The 18159-nt window shown below is 42.3% G+C and overlaps 1 protein-coding gene across 5 annotated transcripts in view; it reads left to right on the top strand.

Annotated features, from left to right (window-relative positions):
- Window positions 1-17396, top strand: part of TMEM178A (transmembrane protein 178A) — a 100293-nt gene extending 82897 nt beyond the window's left edge. For all 5 annotated transcript variants that reach the window (XM_033939186.1, XM_033939191.1, XM_033939190.1 and 2 more), the window contains 2 exons: window positions 13071-13208; window positions 15511-17396. In XM_033939186.1, the coding sequence (XP_033795077.1) occupies window positions 13071-13208; window positions 15511-15752 (380 nt within the window). In that variant the 3' untranslated portion in view covers window positions 15753-17396. The remainder of the gene's footprint in view (window positions 1-13070; window positions 13209-15510) is intronic.
- The last annotated feature ends 763 nt before the right edge of the window (window positions 17397-18159 follow it).

Here is an 18159-nt window from a genome sequence, read left to right as displayed (position 1 = left end):
GTCTCAAGGCTCTGTCCCCTAGAAAAAAAAAATGATTGTTATTAACTCACTGAAGACATTTGTATACTTTATAACATATTTCTAATAAATTTGGTTAATTCCTTCATTAAGTCTACCCTTGGTACACATACCTTTACTTCCACATAAATTAACTAATTTTAGTATTAACCTCAAAAAGGGCCATGGTGTCTTTTCGTTGCTTCTACCACATTATAAAAATGAAAAAAATAAGAAAATGAGCAATTGTGATATTATAGAATGATAAGCAATTAAAAAGCACCGATGATGGTATAAGGTGAAAAGACAACCCATCTAAAAGTGAGGGAAGTTTACCTCTAATGGTCCAATATTTAAGAAAACTATATTAAATATATACAATATGCAACAGTGACCTGAAGAGAGATTTCAATGTAGGATGTCACCCCTGTTTTGAAGAAATTGCTTAAAACAGCCTGTAGATAACTTTGGAAGTTGCCATTGGTGCAAGGCCATTAATACAAAAAAAAAATAGAAAAATCAGTCATTTTATGGCTGCTGTACAAATGGCAGGAAAAACTTGCGCAAGGGCATGTTATGGCCACTTTTTTACCATTGCTTAGTAAATGGACCCCTTAGAGCAATATAAAACTACCATATTTTTTGGTCTATAAGACTCACCCGGCCATAAGACGCACCCCCATGTAGAGGAGGAAAACCAAGGAAAAACAATTGGTTCAGAAATTTTTTTTTCTTGGTTTTTCCTCCTCTACACGTAGGTGCGTCTTGTGCATGTAGTGCTGGGAAGCCCACAGCCTCCCTGGTACCTTTTTTAATTGGCGGTGGCCCAGCACAATCTCCTGCTGGACAGCTGCCTTTCTATTGCAGAGCGGTGAACAATGCAGGAGTACGACCTTTGAGCTTCCTGCCTGGTCCCACGCCACTCCGTGATTGGCTGAGGTCGCGAGAACTGACCTCAGCCAATCACAGAGCAGCGCGGGACCAGGTAGGAAGCACAAAGGTCATGTTCCTGCGTTGTGCGCCACTCTGCAACAGAAAGGCAGTCATCCAGTAGGAGACCGTGCTGGACCACCGCCAGTTAAAAAAGTGGCGGGGGGGGGGGGGGGTGTATTCGTTCCATAAGACGCACCCACTTTAAAGTGCATCTTATGGCGTGAAAAATACGGTGTATAAAAAAAGGCAGAAAACGACCTCAGCTTGTAATGAGTTGCTCTAAGAACGGCAGAGCTTTCTAGGTTCCGTAGGCATTGATACTATATTCAAAACCTGGCTCCTAAGCAATTTAATTACAACAAAATAAACAGCTGTGTTTAAAACCCAGCTAAGGCTGTAGTGATACCAAGGTACCAAACAGAACTCAGTAAATAAATCAGTACCATCATCAGCAGTGTAAAGACTTGGAACATAAGGGAATTTTTCTTTTTTTAGGAACGCCGGCAGTAGTGGTAGCACATTAATTTTGTCAGCAGTGCTAGCAGTCGCGTTTGGAGTGCAATGAGAGCAATGGTGGCAGTGGGAGCAGTTACAGTAACTTTAGTTTGAGCAGATGTTGATCTATGCCTCCTCTTCCTCTCTCCTTCAGAGGTGTGCAAGGAGCATCACAAACTGCAGGTCCTTTCCCAAAAGAATTTATGATACCCTTTGTTTAATTTGTAGTTATATTTTTTGACTTCCTGAGCTATTATTTAAAAAAAAAAAAATAAAAATAATTGCAGTGATTTGTCAGCAATGGATTTCAGTTTGGCTCTGTGGAAATAGTCATTATAGGTATCAACTTCTCTTTTGCCAGGACTCTTAAGTAAGGGGGGAGGGGGAGTACAAAACTCATCTGATCTGCCGGGATTTATAGGGCGCTCGCATCAACAAATCTGAATCAATACCAAAGAGGCAAAAGCAGATAATAGCCCTTCAAAGAGAGCCCATAGGAGGAGACAAAGACCATATCTGTAGAGAATTCGACCATTTTCTTGTCTGAAATGTACCTCAGTTAACCAAGGCAGAAGAAGGAAATTGTTGGGAGCCTGTTTGTCATCTTGAGGAGCTGCTGGCATGAGGGAAAGTGAGGACACCTTCCTAGAGGTTCCTAAATTGTCTTGCACACTTGGAGGACTTGTGTGTACAAGAGTGATGTCAGTTGTCGGTGCCACCAGAGCAGCATAAATCCTAGCGGCACCTGTGAGCTCATTGGAGCGTGTTCGTCACCAAGAGGAGCTGCTGGTTTGTCTTCAGCATTTTATAAAAATATCCCTGGACTTATACAAACCCATTTGCCCACTCAAACCATTGAAAAGCTTGACGCCCACAATGGAGAACATTGACAACCCTACTACTTATCATTTCTATAGCATTACTAGATATATGCAGCATTGTAAATCCCTCTGGGCGCCTGAACAGTCCTCTAAAAAGAGGACATGTCTGGGTTGTCCCGGATGTATAGTAACCTTATGTAGACTCAAAACATAGAAGAGACAGTCCCTGCTCAAAAGAGCTTACAATCTAATCAAGACTAGAGTGCCACTTGGGAGTGCCTTGGAGCATCAAGGAACAACTTTGACATCATGGGGGAAAACCAGAAGGCTCGGCTTAAGGCAGCAGTAACTGTGAGCACTCCTCTTCGAGGTCCTATGGCTAAAAATCTTGTACCTGCTGAAAGCCAAGTGACTTTACCCTCCTCTCCTGAAGAAGCTTCTATTAACTCGAGTTGAAAAGACAGGAGTACAGTATAACCTCTGCAGAACAAACAGATAAAACATCAGCAAAGGTGGTCCAAGGAAAGAACAACCAGTAGCACACAAACAAGTTTATTGAAGAAAGACCCAACTTGGTCACATTTCAGCAACTGCTTGCATCAGGGGTCATCAGATTCTTCAAGAAAAGCTTAAATAATCACATAAACAGAACCAATCACTCCTTCTTTTCCTAAGGAACTGACACTGTGAGAACACAGTTCAAAGTTTATTAGCTCACCAGAGAGGAAATCCCCCCAATGCTGAGCACATTGATTTCTCTGATCAGTAGTCCAATTTCAGATGGGGATTGAAATGACTGTGCCCGATAATCTGATCTTGGGCTCTTCTTCTGGAGTACTTATGCCCATGTCAGTTTTTTTGTGGGGGTTGAAGATATTCCTCTCCTCAAATCTGGACAAAATATTATTACACAAAATATTAGACTGTGGTGACTAGGACTGAGTGCATGATAAGATCTCAGGTTCAACAGTTATGTATCTTCACTCATGAGACGTTTGAAAAGCTAGAAGCAGAGATGTAGTTGGGGAGGGGTGAGAGAGGGTGCCAGGGGAGCAGCTGATCCCCCAAACAGTTTCAAAGAAAATGGCATTGATGCGGTTTTATAAACCTACTCCTGCTGGTGCCTATTTTTTTTTTTATACTATCTGTACCCCAGTGCTAATTCCTGGCTATGCTTCTGGCTAGAAGATATGGATGTTAAATTTTCATCAATGGATAAGAGAGACTGCAAGGACTGGCACCTAAGATATCTACTCTTCCGGTTTCAAGAGCTTCAGTGATTTTAGATAGTCTCACGTTGTGTTTTGCGATGGAGAGGCTAGAAAATTTGCTCCATTTCAAAAACCCGAGATGAGTTTTCTTCAAACAAGATTGCTTTCATCTGAGATTCTCTTGGATAAATATTTTATGGAGATGCTAAAAATTTCAACTTCTCAAGAACTAGCAGTTGTTCATTGCTATTATATTTATCAGTTCTTTCGTGCAGTAAAACCTATTCAGGGTGGCATTGACTCCTTGGGGGAGCTGGTTTTGATTTGTCTAATTTCCTTGAAAGTTCTAATGATGATATTAAAACTAGGGCTACCCTCTTTGTCACATCCTCCGTAGAGAAGCATAAATTTATGGTTCTTAAAGCTTACTTTAAAAATGAAAATTCTTTGTTTTGCGGTAAATAATTCAGATCTTTCCTGATGTGGCTAGATCCAGTCAACTGAGAAGAAAGCAATTCTTGGAATTAAAAGTTCGTACACTTGCTTTGGAGGCTACTTTTTTGCAGTTCCCATACAAGTGTTTAGTTGGTTGGCAGTGGAGGGATTGTCTTCTTTTATCCTACACAACTTGAGACTATTCTGAAGAACAATAAAAGTTCCTAGGGTGTGTGTACTGTTGGGAGAGGTTGGGATCTCTGATAATTAATACTCATTTAGAATGATCCAGCTGTGGGATGGGATTAATTCTATGTTTGCTTTCTTATCATCATTATTATTATAAGTTATTTATATACAACCTATCAATGGAGGTTCTAAGTTGTTTACATTCAGGTACTCAAGCATTTTTCCCTAACTGTCCTGGCGGGCTCACAATCTGTCTAATATACCTGGGGCAATGGATAATTGAGTGACTTGCCCTGGACTAGAGAGTTGCGCAGGGACAGAAATCCCACCCATCCCCGCGAAAGTCTCACCCGTCCCCGTGAGGATTCCCACCCATCCCCGCGAGGAATCCCTCTGTCCCCGCCCATCCCCGCGAGGAATCCCCTACGTCCACGCCCGTCCCTATAAACTACAGAAATAGATATTTCATTTAATTATGCTACTGAATTAAAGGCTCTGGTAGAAACCCATTTAAAAATAAGCAAAAAGACTTTATTAATTTGGAAATATTAATTGGGAAGAATACATACTTTGTAAACGGGTTTCTACCAGAGCCTCTAATGTTTAAAAATTTTTATCAACACAACTAATATACTACTTTATCCTGAAGCAAAAAAAAAAAAAAAAAGATTTTTTTTCCTACCTTTGTTGCCTGGTTTCTGCTTTTCTCATGTTCTCATTCAATTCCTTCCATCCACTGTCTCTCTTCTCTCTGCGTCTTCCATTTGCTCTGTTACTGTGCCTCTCCCTTTCTCCCCCCTCCCAAATTGGTCTGGCACCCATCTTCTTCCCTCCACTCCCCCCATAGTCTGGCATCTCTGTCTTCTTCCCTGCCAGCGTCTTCTCCCCACTCTCTCTTCCCCATGTCCTTTCAGCGTCCTTCTCCCCCCTCTCTCTTCCCCATGTCCTTTCAGCGTCCTTCTCCCCCCCCTCTGTCTTCCCATGTCCTTTCAGCGTCCTTCTCCCCCCCTCTGTCTTCCCCATGTCCTTTCAGCGTCCTCCTCCACCCCTTTGTCTTCCCCATGTGCTTTCAGCATCCTTCTCCCCCCCCTCCCGTCTTCCCCATGTCCTTTCAGCGTCCTTCTCCACCCCTTTGTCTTCCCCAGTGCTTTCAGCGGCCTTCTCCCCCCTCAGTTTTACCCATTTCCCTTAAGCATCTTTTCTTCTCCACTTCACCTTTCCTCCCTTTCTCCCTCACTGCCCCTTACCTTTGTGGCGCTTCCCCACCCGACCGACAACAGAACAGGCCCGGTCAGACAAACCTCCCTGCCCTGTAGCCGCGAATCTAAATTACCTTCTTACAGCAGCTGGAGTATTGAAGCTGCTGTAAGAAGGTAATTTAGATTTGCGGCTACAGGGCAGGGAGGTTTGTCGGTCGGTCGGGGGAAGCGCCACAAAGGTAAGGGGACCTGACCAGCTGTGCACACTCCCCCTCATGGCTGCAACCGAGGCGGAACCCCCCCTTTTTTGGTACGCCATTGCCTTCTCCCTACCTGCCCTGCCGCACACAGCCGACCGGAAGTCTTCCCGATGTCAGCGCTGATGTCGAAGGAAGGGAGGGCTTTACTTAAGCCCTCCCTCCGACGTTAGCGCTGACATCTGGAAGACTTCCGTTCGGCTGTGTGCTGCGGCAGGGCAGGTAAGGAGAAGGAAACTAGCCTCGCGGCTCGAGTGCCATCCAACCCTGCAGGAACCCCGCGACCCTCGGAGGCGTCCCCACGGGATCCCCACGACCCTCGGGGGCGTCCCCACGGGATCCCAGTGACCCAAAGGGGGAACCCGCGGGATCCCCGCGGGATTCTCGTCGTCCCCGTTCCCGTGCAGCTCTCTACCCTGGACCTGATCTAACTTTTCCAAATTTCTAAATGTTTTTGAGTTCTTGAATTTTTTTTCTACAGTCTATATTATATTTCCTACATTGGCTCTTAAAAAATCATTAAACAGGATTAAATCTCGTTTTTAAGTAGCTCTTTCATAGAGGAGCCAGCTCATTTAATGTCTGAGTCGTTACCAACTCCTAGGACTGTAATAATGAAGTAAAATTACCATTAAAATCAATCTTATCCTCAATATTTCTCCAGAACTACTCTTCATTCACCTTAGAACATCTTTCAGTACTTTTCAGTTCAGCATTAGCATTTTTCTTATTAGAGCTAAAAAGTTTGAAATATAAACTACTTAAAAATGGTCAGTCCAAGGTATAGGTTCCCATGATTGATGATCAGGAGTCATGATCTTGTAAATGTACAACCATATGATATTAATGGAGAGTACAAACAAGCACAGATCTTTATGGCTGCAGTATCGGTCACTGCTTCTTCTTCATGACTCCTGATGCAGGCTTTTGAGTGCTAAACACTACCCTGTATTGAGTCATATCCTCTTGGTGGGCATTGAGAGCTCTTTATATTGGTTATTCAATAACACTGGTGTTTGAATTTCTACTGACCTACTTTTTGAAAGGTATGAACTAATGTGCACACAGGTGATTATAACACACACCTTCTAACACTTCTCAGTGCTCAGAGAACCGATTTTAGCTTATGAGACTGCTGGGTGAAGCAAAATTTTAGCCCACTACTGATAGCCCAATTCTTAATCATTGCACTGGTCCCTGTAGTATGTTTAAGTATAATACTCTCTCACTTTTTTACTTTTTTTAAATTTTTTAAAAATACCTTTTGTCTTTTTAAATGCTCAACTTCAAAACAAACTTAGCTTTTAATGCAGGGGTTCAACGGGTTCTGACGCGTTTCGCCATGCTGCCTCAGAGAACCTGCATCAACACGAACTTAATTCTGCCCCCAGCTTGTCTGTTTTTGCTTCAACCACTCTTGCTAAGCAAAAACAGACATGGTGGGGGCAGAATTAAGTTCATGTTGATGCGGGTTCTCTGAGGCAGCATAGCGAAACGCGTCAGAACCCGTTGAACCCCTGCATTAAAAGCTAAGTCTGTTTTGAAGTTGAGCATTTAAAAAGACTCTTCCTACTCTGAACAGCTGAGCGGCAGGAGGCTGTTTCGGGCTTTCCCTGCCAGCTCTGCACATGTGAACTTTCCTTGCTGGCTCTGCGTGTGTGTCAGTCACTTTCTCCAAGAACTGATTGGTTGGGAATTTCTTAAACCTCCAGGCCCTCATTTGCATGCAAGATTTTTGGAGCATTGTTCGCTGTTTTGAAATCAGACATTTTAAAATTTTTTAAATTTACATTTTACATTGTAAACCACTGAGATTTTTTTTTTTTTTTAAATAAAAATCTTTATTCATTTTAAAACTTACAATAAGTGTGACAGTAAGTTGAAACATTTTAACATTAAATATAACACTTGATAATCAGCAATAATTCAAATCATATAACATTATTTCCCTCCCTTCCCACCCTTTCATAACAAATATAAATACCATATGATAAAATTTATTTTTCCCCTATCATCCTATATAATAATACCCTTAGCACGCATGCACGCTTCAATTTTCGTGGCTCCGTGCATCCTTAGCTCCGTGGCTGGCAGAGAAATTGTAAAGCATGCGTACGTTCGGCGCGCATGACGATTTACTTCGAGTGGCGGTTTAATCTAATCCAGCAGCGGTTACTGTGTGCCGGTTGCCCTTCTCAACACAACGCGTGATTAAAAAAAAGGTAGGATGGGGCACGATTATTGACAGGGAGAGAGATTGAAAGAAAAAAAAAAACATTGACAGACTGACACACTGAAAGACAGGTAGGTGGGAGTAAAAGACACACACAGAAGGACAGGGGGCCAGGGAGAGAGATTGAAAGAAAAAACAGACAGCAGACAAGGAGAGAGAGACACACAGAAAAAAAGACAGACAGACATACAGCGGCCAAGGAGAGAGACAGTAAAAAAAGAAAGACAGACAGCGGCCAAGGAGAAGAGAGAGAGAGAGAGAAAGAAAGAATGACAAACAGACAGACAGAAAGCGGCCAAGGAGAGAGAGAGACAGAAAGACAGACACACACATCTATTCTAGCACCCGTTAATGTAACGGGCTTAAAGACTAGTTCCTATATATTAGATGATAGACTAAAAAATTACCCCCTCCCCGAATATTGAACTTATAAATTTTCTTGAAACTTCCTTAAATACCCCTGCTGTGTAGCTATTGCTCTTTCCGTTTTATATATATGGCACGAGTTCCACCAAAAATTATAATTCATTCTATTCCAGTTCTTCCAATTACATGTAATTTGTTGCATGGCAACCCCTGTCATTATAAGCAAAAGCTTGTTGTTATTTGAAGATATCTGACTCTTTGCCCTCATTAACACTGAGATTTTAATCTCCATTTTATATTTGTGGTTTATCAAATAAATTGAACTTGAACTGGCACCACAGTGACCTACAGGATTTTAATGGCGATTTTAGAGCATTTGACCTTGAGGGCCAGATCCTATAAAGGAGGCCTATGTTAGGCGCTGCTAAGTTCCCTAATCATGGATACCTAGTGACGCCTAACTCAGTGGTCCCCAACACTGTCCTGGAGGCCCACCAGACCAATTGGGTTTTCAGGATAGCCCTAATGAATATGCATGGAGCAGATTTGCATGCCTGTCACTTCCATTATATGCAAATCTTTCTCATGCATATTCATTAGGGCTAGCCTGAAAACCCGATTAGCTCCCGATTGGTGCATGAAGAGGCGGTCGGAGCATACTGCGAGTGATTTCCTTCACTCACCGGCGCTCCGGCTGCTCTCTTCTGCCTCTCCGGCTGCCCTCTCCTGTCTCCCCGCTAAAAAAAACGTATTCGCGGTTTTTCAAGATTCGCGGGGGTTCCTGGAATGGAACCCCTGTGAATATCGGGGGAGTACTGTACTTCCATTGAAAGCAATGGAAGTAAAAATTGGATGTCTCAATCCAGCCTCCTTTTTCTGGAGCCAAATGGTAACCCTACCAAAGACAGCATAAGTTCAGATAATAATTAGACCATATATCGGACTTGATTTATTTAGATTGAGAAAAAGATGTTGCATGGCAGCCCAAGCGCAGTGGTCTTTACAGAAGAAATGGTTGGGCACTGTAGAATTCATCAAAGCCCTAACCTGTAAATCTTAGAATGCAAAAACAAAAAGCCCCAGCAATTCCTTTTCATGTCTATTTTTTGACTCTGTGCTATTCTCGTTGCCTCTTGTAACCCAAGCTATTAGTAATGTCACACACAATGGGTAGAGACAGATTGCAAATGGAGCGTTCATTTATAGCGCAGTACTGTCGTGCTGAGAGATCTGTAGGCTGTGTTTATGATATTTATTCATAGACAACTATGATTGATGTCATTCCCTTACAATTCAAACCATCCTGAATTAATTGAAATAAAAAGGAAAAGTAATTGCTAGACAAGGGATTAAAAAAAATAGCATTTCATAAAATCAGCCTGGTATTCCCTGGGGTTATAGCTTCCTATATATATTTTTTGAAGGGTTTGGATTCTTTTCCTCACCAGCTCTCATGCAGTTTAGACACTGGAGCTACATTCTCATGCACAGAGCTTTCGTCTTAATTTCTTTTTATGTTTGCAGCCGTTACTTTCCTCCAGGCAAAGTCTCCAAATCGCTTGGATTTGCTAGTACTGTATATACTTGAATATAAACCCATCCGAATATAAACCGAGGGAACCTTTGTCCCCTCAAAAAGGGGTGAAAAAGGTTGACTTGAATATAAATCAAACTCACAACAGTCTTTCGAGGTTAGTGTGGAGTGGAAGGGTGGCCTAGTGGTTAGAGTTGCTGCTCCATTGCCCCCGATACCAAAGTTAGATTGGGAGCCTGCCAGGATACTTAAGAGTACCTGATTGCTATTCAATGTACTGTAAATCACTTCAGGTGAATCTCTTCATTAAAAAGCAGGTAACGCGAATTAAAATCGCCAGCGAAGGTGAAGGGAAGTAGGGAGACGCCTCGATGAGGGGAAGAGATGCCCAGATCGCAGCGATCGAGAGAGAGGGGACTACTGTACCGCACGATCACAAGGGCTGCTGACCGGGAGGGGTGAGAAGTGAGGCAACGCACGCAAGATGCTTAACTGCGGGTACAAGGCAATTCACCACTCCACGGGGCGGTGAATGGCCTTGTCCCCGTACCCGTGACAACCAGTTGTTTTTTTCCTTCCCATTCTGGCAGGTTACCTGTGGCTACTCGCAGCTATCTGTGGCTTAACAGTCACCATTATCATTCTCTAATTAATAAATAAACTTGCTTCAGCCTTTTGGAGTAAGGAAACTGCATAAGAGGATCGTTCTTGCCCTGGCTCATCACTGGACCAGCAAGGGAGGCTTGGGCACAGGCCTGGAATTGGTCCAAGAGGGGGAGGACTTGAACATAAACCCCCATTTTTGGATCATTTCTTTGGCCCAAAACTCTAGGTTTATATTTAAGTATACACTGCCCTAGCAACAACATTGTGGCAAAGACGGCTTCCTTTTGAAATTCATAGCATGTAATGTAAATAAAGCCGATCCTGCTGGACCATTTATAAATCTCAATTTTTTTTCTCCTATTTGAACTAGCCAAAGCCTCCAATTCATGGTACTGTATATAATAAAAATATCCTTAACAATAGTAACTTCTCTGTTGGAGACTTTTTTTTACTGTATTTGAGAGATACTGTTTCAAATCTCCTATGTCAACCTGAATTTCACCTATGTCAACCTCTACTGTTGAACAATCATCTCCATTTACTGCCAAACAGTTCCCATATGGCCAAGAAAGGACTGTTTCAAACTTAAAATGCCCTCCCATAACGTTTTAGAGGTAAAGGTTTTAGGTTTCACCAGTGACGAAGTCAAGGGATCCTGTGTTCCTGATGCTGCTGTTGCCAAGAAGAAAATGATATCCCTGTAGCCTCTTCCTTTCTCGAGGCAGTGCCCCTGTTGTTTGTGAAATCTCCTGCCACCAAGATCTCTGCCTACAAAAGCCACTCCCTCGGCTTTGGGTCAAACAGAATCTTCTTCCCTGCAGTTCTCGACTCGCTTGTGGCATAGTTGGGGGTAAACCGCTTGGGAAGAGAGACACTTCCAGCTCTAAGGGTGTCAATGGCCCCCTTCCTATCACCGAGATCCTCTGCAAGCTGCCCAGAGTTGAAACAGCCACCTTGGCTCGGTGAACAAAACTGTCCATCAGGCTGGACATCGCTGGTGCAGGAGACTCCATAAGAATAGCCTTACTGGGTCAGACCAATTGTCCATCAAGCCCAGTAACCTGTTCTCACGGAGGCCAATCCAGGTCACTAGTACCTGGCCAAAACCCAAGAAGTAGCAATATTCCATACTACCAATCCAGAGTAAGCAGTGACTTCCCCCTTTCTTTGTCAATAACAGACTATGGACTTTTCCTCCAGGAAATTGTCCAAACCTTTCTTAAAACCAGCTACACTACCCACTCTTACCATAACCTCTGGCAAATGCGTTCCAGAGCTTAACTAACTAAACTAAACTAAACCTTGGGTTTATATACCGCACCATCTCCACGAATGCGGAGCTCGGCACGGTTTACAGGAAGAAGGATGAGAGAGGAACTACAGTGGAGAGATTAAAGAGTTAGGTGTAAAGGGGAAGGTGAGAGGCCTAAGAGGGGGGAAGTGTTACAGTTTTGAGAATAGCCAGGTTTTTAGGTGTTTGCGGAAGAGTTGGAGGGAGCTTGAGGTTCGGAGTGGGGAGGTGAGGTTATTCCAGATCTCAGTGATTCTAAAGGGGAGGGATGACCCAAGTTTGCCTGCATGGGAAATACCTTTTATGGAAGGGAAGGATAGTTTAAAAATTTGGGAGGATCTGGAGGAAGTAGGGGTTGGGGAGTTCCAGGATAGAGGGATAACGGCAGGAAGGATGCCATGTAGGATCTTGTAGGCCAGACACGCACATTTGAAGTGGATCCTGGGGATTACTGGGAGCCAATGGAGCTTAGACAGGAGTGGTGAGACGCGATCAAATTAACTATTCTCTGAATGAAAAAAAATTTCTTCCTATTGGTTTTAAAGTATTTCCCTGTAACTTCAAGTGTCCCCTAATCTCTGCAATTTTTGACGGAGTGAAAAATCGATCCACTTGTACCCGTTCTACTCCACTCAGGATTTTGTAGACTTCAATCATATCTCGCCTCAGCTGTCTCTTTTCCAAGCTGTTTTAGTCTTTCCTCATACGACAGAAGTTCCATCCCCTTTACCATCTTGGTCGCTTTTCTTTGAACCTTTTCTAGCGCCACTATATCTTTCGTTAGATAAGGAGACCAGAATTGAATGCAATACTGTAGATGAGGTTGCACCATGGAGCGATTCAGGGGCATTATAACATTCTTAGACTTGTTAACCATCCCTTTTTAAAAATAATCTCAAGAGCTGTGGTACTTCCTTACGTCTCTTATTCATGCAGTAAGTTTAATAGGCAAAAGTATTTCATTAGAGGAAATAACAGTGCTGTGGAGCTCTGCACTATACGTTGGCATTGTGGATCTTCATGCTCTTTTTTGATGCAGTTTGATGAGCATAGCAAATGCCTTAGTGAACTGGGATCCAAGCTTTCCTCCATGAACTGGGCCTCTTTGCAGAGCATGTAAAAGCTGAAGGCCAGATCTGTCTGCAAAATACAGATTTTGGTTTCCAGGGAGCAGAAGGAAAGATTTACATACTGAATAAAGCAGAGTATCTTTAGATCTTCCCGTACCTTCTAGTTGCTTAAATAAGATGATTGACAGGCAAAAATGATGACATCTGGAAAACTGGTCTTTATATTAATGAGCTATTAAATTCAACATATGCAAATATGGGATAAAATGGCGACTAATTTAAAAAGAAGGGTGCTTTTCTGCATATGGAAACCTGATCATTTCCTCGTGTGGTTTTATTATTCTGGTGGGGAGAAATGGAAAGAAATAGGAGGTTACGTTATTCTTGGAAGTTGATCTTGTGTCTCTGCCTTCTTCCTTCTGTTATCCTGCAGATCTAAGAAGAATCACAGCTGGGTTTCTGGGCATGGCAGCCGCTGTACTTCTCTGCGGATGCATTGTAGCGATGGTCAGTTTCTTCTGGGAGGAAAGCCTCACACAGCATGTGGCCGGACTTCTTTTCCTTATGGCAGGTACGGTATCATCAAGAAATGTTTGAGCTATGGAAATTTCAGATTCACAGTTGATGGTCTTGCGCTGTGAACTATGAATTTGAAATATTATGACCCAGCCGTAACGTGGGAACATCGGCTGAGCCATTTTCACAGTTTTCCAATATAGCCCAAAGAAATTGCCAGCACCATTGTCTCAACAGTGCTTCACGAGCTAAGTACCATAAGCTTTTTTTGATAAGTAAGTTTCGATAAACAATCAGCGGTACTGTTTTGAGAGGTAGCTGACGGATTTCTATCACTGCAACTATAAAGTGTAATATTCTAAAAACAAAAGTTAACAAATATAAAAAGAGCGTTTAAAATAAAGGCAATTAAGACCAGTGATAGTTCACGAGTGGCCTTCTGGGCAGGTTTATTTTCAAACGCAGACAGCTGTGAATACTTGAGGTCTTTCAGCCTGAAAACACATTAAACCTCATATTATTATATATGTAGGTTTTTGGTTAAAGAACTCTCTTTATATACATCTATTTTTAAGGGATTTTTGTCATGTGCTTTATATATAGCCACTAAAAATACTCCATAAGTTAAATAAAAAAGAATAAATAAAGTGCAAAAAATGCTGTTAAAGTGCCAATGATTACTAATAAATATTAATAAAGTGATCAGTATGTGACCAGTATGTGCAAAACGTACTAATAAAAGTACAAGTGCCAGATGTAAACAGGGACCATCATAGCACTGGCACCAAGTCCCTTAACCTTCCATACACAGACGTTTATAATCAGTGAAATAGAGTTGAAAAAAAATCACTTAGCTTTTGATATAAATGAGGAAGGCCGTAGAATCTAATATCCTGCACTTGTATGGAAATTCTCAATCTCCCTTATGAACCCCCGTGCTCAAAACTCAAATAGCCTCTCTTCGACTTGAGTTTCGCGTTAGCATCGTCAGTAAGGGGGCATTAGCTTTATATGTAGCCACCAACCAATGAGATGGTGTAACTTCCAACTGCCCAAATATGGCAAGTTACTGTAGTCTGTTTTTTGGAAATGAGTCAAAAGAGCATTATTCCAGGAATATTATGGTCATCTAGGTTATTTCAACAGTCTGTCAGGCTGTTTTTATGTTTAACTTTGATAACTGCTGTTATTGTATGATCTGACTAGAGATTCTTATGTATTACATAATTCTATTTACTGCCTAATGCTTCTGTAAATGGCGGTGTATCAAATCAAATCAATCCAATCAGGAATAATTTGGAGATATTTTGGTTTGTAGGATTGTTCTATGCCCTTACTTGTGCTTAATCATATTTATAACTTGCCATCAGTGGCGTAGTAAGGGAGGGGGGGAGGGAGTCCGCCCCAGGCGCCATGTTGGCGGGGCTGCTGCCACTCTTCCTCCTCTCTGCCCCGCCTCTTCCCACTCCTCCCCTCATCACGCGCGCGCCCCTTCCCTTCCCCCGTACCTCTAGGTGTTCACCGTCGCTAGCGACAACTTTAACGTGCTCATCGTGATTGCGTCTTCTCTCCTGCTGATGTCATTTCTGGATGTCAATCATAAGAAGTTACATCAGCAGGCGAGATGACGGAGTCGCAAAGAGTTCTTGTTACTTGTGGCGGTGAACAACTAGAGGTAAAGAGGACGGGAAGGGGTGCCTCTTACCCTCACTACCCCATTGCTTGCCATGCAAGATAGTTTTCGACTTAATTATACTTTCTGCTGAGCAAACTTGTGTTCTAGTTATAAATATGAAAGAATGAACGCTGAAATTTCAGGTTATAGTAAAGTATTTAACATGGTGTGGAGCCCATTGGCATCATTTATTGAGTCACAATAGATGTCATGTACCTTTTCTTTTTATCTGACCTCCTTACACATCCAGGGTGGGAGGGAGGGTGGTGGGAAATGTATTATTGTTTGTTATTCCTATTTTATTTAATGTATGGAAATTATAAATGTATATCTACTTTTATTAGTTAAGGGGGGGAAGGGGGGAGAAAATGAGTGTTTTTCAAATTATTTGCATATTTAAAGTGCGTTTCTTGATTTGTTTATGTTTAAATTCATTGTATTGCACTATTTATATTTTTTTAAAAGATTTACAAAAAAAAAAGGAAATAAGCTGTACGTAGCTGTGGCAAATTCATGTGGCAAAATCGGATGTCACCTTGACATATCTCTCCTTCCTGCCATGACATAATTTATGAATATTAATATGACTGCATGACTGCCCTAAAATAAGCGAGTGTGACTTTATTTCCCAGCAGTTTGAGCATTTCTATTAACTGTCACCGTATGATTGTTTTGTTTGCAGGAATATTTTGCACCATTTCCCTGTGCACTTACGCAGCCAGTATATCGTATGATCTGAATCGACTGCCAAAATTCATTTACGGTCTTCCTAGTGATGTGGAGCATGGATACAGCTGGTCTATGTTTTGTGCCTGGGGCAGTCTAGGCCTGATCATTGCCGCAGGATGCCTCTGTACCATTTTTCCTTTCCTCAGCCGAACAAAGATTCTGCTGCTAACATCTGCCAGAGACTCCTGCGTATGACTGCCTGGCTGAAAGACGCAGCCCTTTAATTCCTTCTTTCTGTAAGCCGATTTTTCTGACACACTTTATGGGCAGGACAAAGAAGTGCTTCGTGGACTAATGAGAAAAAAAATGGCGTGAAAGCGAAGATCCGCACTTCAAGCACAAAAATTATATGGGACAAGCAAACCGAAACTAATCTGTGAGCGTACATGAGCGCATCAAGCGCTGTAATTAACTATTATTTCTGCAACTAAGTTGCATGCGACTCTAAGACCAATCTCTGGAAAAAAAAAAAGCCTTCGTGGTAAAACGAATCCCTGCAAGGGTTTTAAGACTTAAAACTTTTCATCCCTGGTTTCTCTGTGCAGTTATGCTATTTGGAAAAAAGAGCTACCACTGGGGGGGGTGGGATAGGGGAAAAAAGAGTCACACTTATAATGAATGTGCTTGTTCTTGTCACAACTTCATGCTTGGTAAACTTTGATGCGTATGCTTTTCTCGAACTGGAAATGCTTCCTGCTCCAGTGGAAGCTGGAAACTGTATTTCAGTGGCTGGCGTGATTCTGTGAGATGTGCCATGTCTGCCATGCCATGTTCTGCTGCTCACTCGTATATGGCAATTAAGGCACGGAAGGATTTTGTTTAGACCATTTTCTGCCTGATATGTTACTAGATATTCCGTCTAAGTGATCGTCCAAACAAGTTGATTCTCATCTGTTCCTGGAGTCCTTTTTGCGTAATTTGTGCCTAAACCAAAATAACATTAAAAAAAACAAAACATCGGTATGGAACATGCTCAATGGTTCTATGCAGCACTTTTTACAATCACGCCTTGGTGAAATCTCAGCCTCTTTCTGTTAACAGGATTTCAGTATTAAAATATTCCCATTTCTTCTTTCTGTTTGTGTCTTGTGTCTGCACGTGCAGTAAGGGATGATGTTCGTTCCTTTTTATTTTCATTCTGCTGCCTGGAGTGGCAAAAGTCTGGCACATTTCCTTTTTCACAGCTCTTTTGTCCTCACCCAGATCACTGTCCATTCTAACCTTCCATCGCCCATCTTCTGATATAAATATAATATTAAATAAAATGAATTAAATATTAAATTTCACACTTGGGAGGCATGCTAAATAAGTTCAAACTCTCCTCTCAACTCCTTCCATCTACCCTCACATCCCCAGGGGCAGTGGAGCACCTTTTTTGTTTGGGGTGGGGGGATCCAAGCTCTTCCCCTAGCGCCACCGCCAGTTCCTGCAGAGAGTTACATTCAGTCAATTTTATGTAAATCATATACCCCCTAATTCTATAATGGGTTTCCTAAAGTTAGGTGCCATTTCTGGGTGTGTTATAGAATTACTAGCACTTTTACACAGTGGCGTAGCGAGGTAGGAGGTGCCAGGGATGGTGGCACCTCCACGCCATCTTGCCCCCTTGCTCCTTCTGTGCCCCCCAATCCTTCCCTGCCATTCTTGCGTCCTCTCTTTCCCCCTGTGACCAGGAAGTGGTTTCAGAGGGGAGCCAGGCCAGCACAAACAGCAGGCCAGAGAAGTTGCTTGCGCTGGCAAAGATTTAAAGAGGGGAGGGGAGGGCAGAGAGGTGTCGGCGCCCCCCCACCAAGACGGAACCTGGGATGGTCTGCCCCCCCCCACACCACTGCTTCTACACATAAGTATGCATTATTCCCCGGTATTCTATACATGGCGCCCAAAGCTACATTCTTTAAATTTGGGCGTGTGCCCATGTTGTGCCCTTTACTAAAAAAAATTGGGTAATAATCAATTATTTCAGTTAATCCTCATCAATTATAATTTGCACATGGCTGCATGCTATTCTATAAGGCTCAGCATCTAACTCTCCAAGCGCAAATCTGAAAAGGGGGCATTTCAAAAGGTTGCATGTGGAATTACAGAATTAGGTGCCTGAAGTGCACCTAAGTTGGCATAAGTATGAAATCGAAAAGTTAGGCACCAGAACCACGCAGAACACTATTATACAAAGGGCATCCTTCCTTTTAGAGTGCTCAGATTTTTCTTCTGAAAATTTTCAAAGTAAATACACAGGTTAGCACCTGAATTTGAAAAGACAATTACAGTAAAACTTTGGAATGCAAGTAACTTGGTTTGCAAGACAAGCAAAACATTTGATTAAATTTTGACTTGATATACAAGCAATGTCTTGCAATACAAGTATATACAGTATACACACATCACAACTGAGCCGATGGTTCTTGTCTCTCTGACGCTGCGGGAGTGTAGTGACTATTCTAAATGAGCAAGGTCTTGCAATACAAGTACGTATAGTATTTTGTATTAAAGTTTTTGTGTTGTGAAATGAATTGTCTGAGTTTCTATTATTTCCTATGGGGAAATTTGCTTTGATATACGAGTGCTTTGGATTACAAGCATGCTTCTGGAACTAATTATGCTC

Source organism: Geotrypetes seraphini, chromosome 3 (assembly GCF_902459505.1).
Source record: "Geotrypetes seraphini chromosome 3, aGeoSer1.1, whole genome shotgun sequence".
NCBI classification, from domain to species: Eukaryota; Metazoa; Chordata; class Amphibia; order Gymnophiona; family Dermophiidae; genus Geotrypetes; species Geotrypetes seraphini.
The sequence above is the reverse complement of the archived record's forward strand: the minus strand, read 5'-3'. Positions and strand labels throughout refer to the sequence as shown.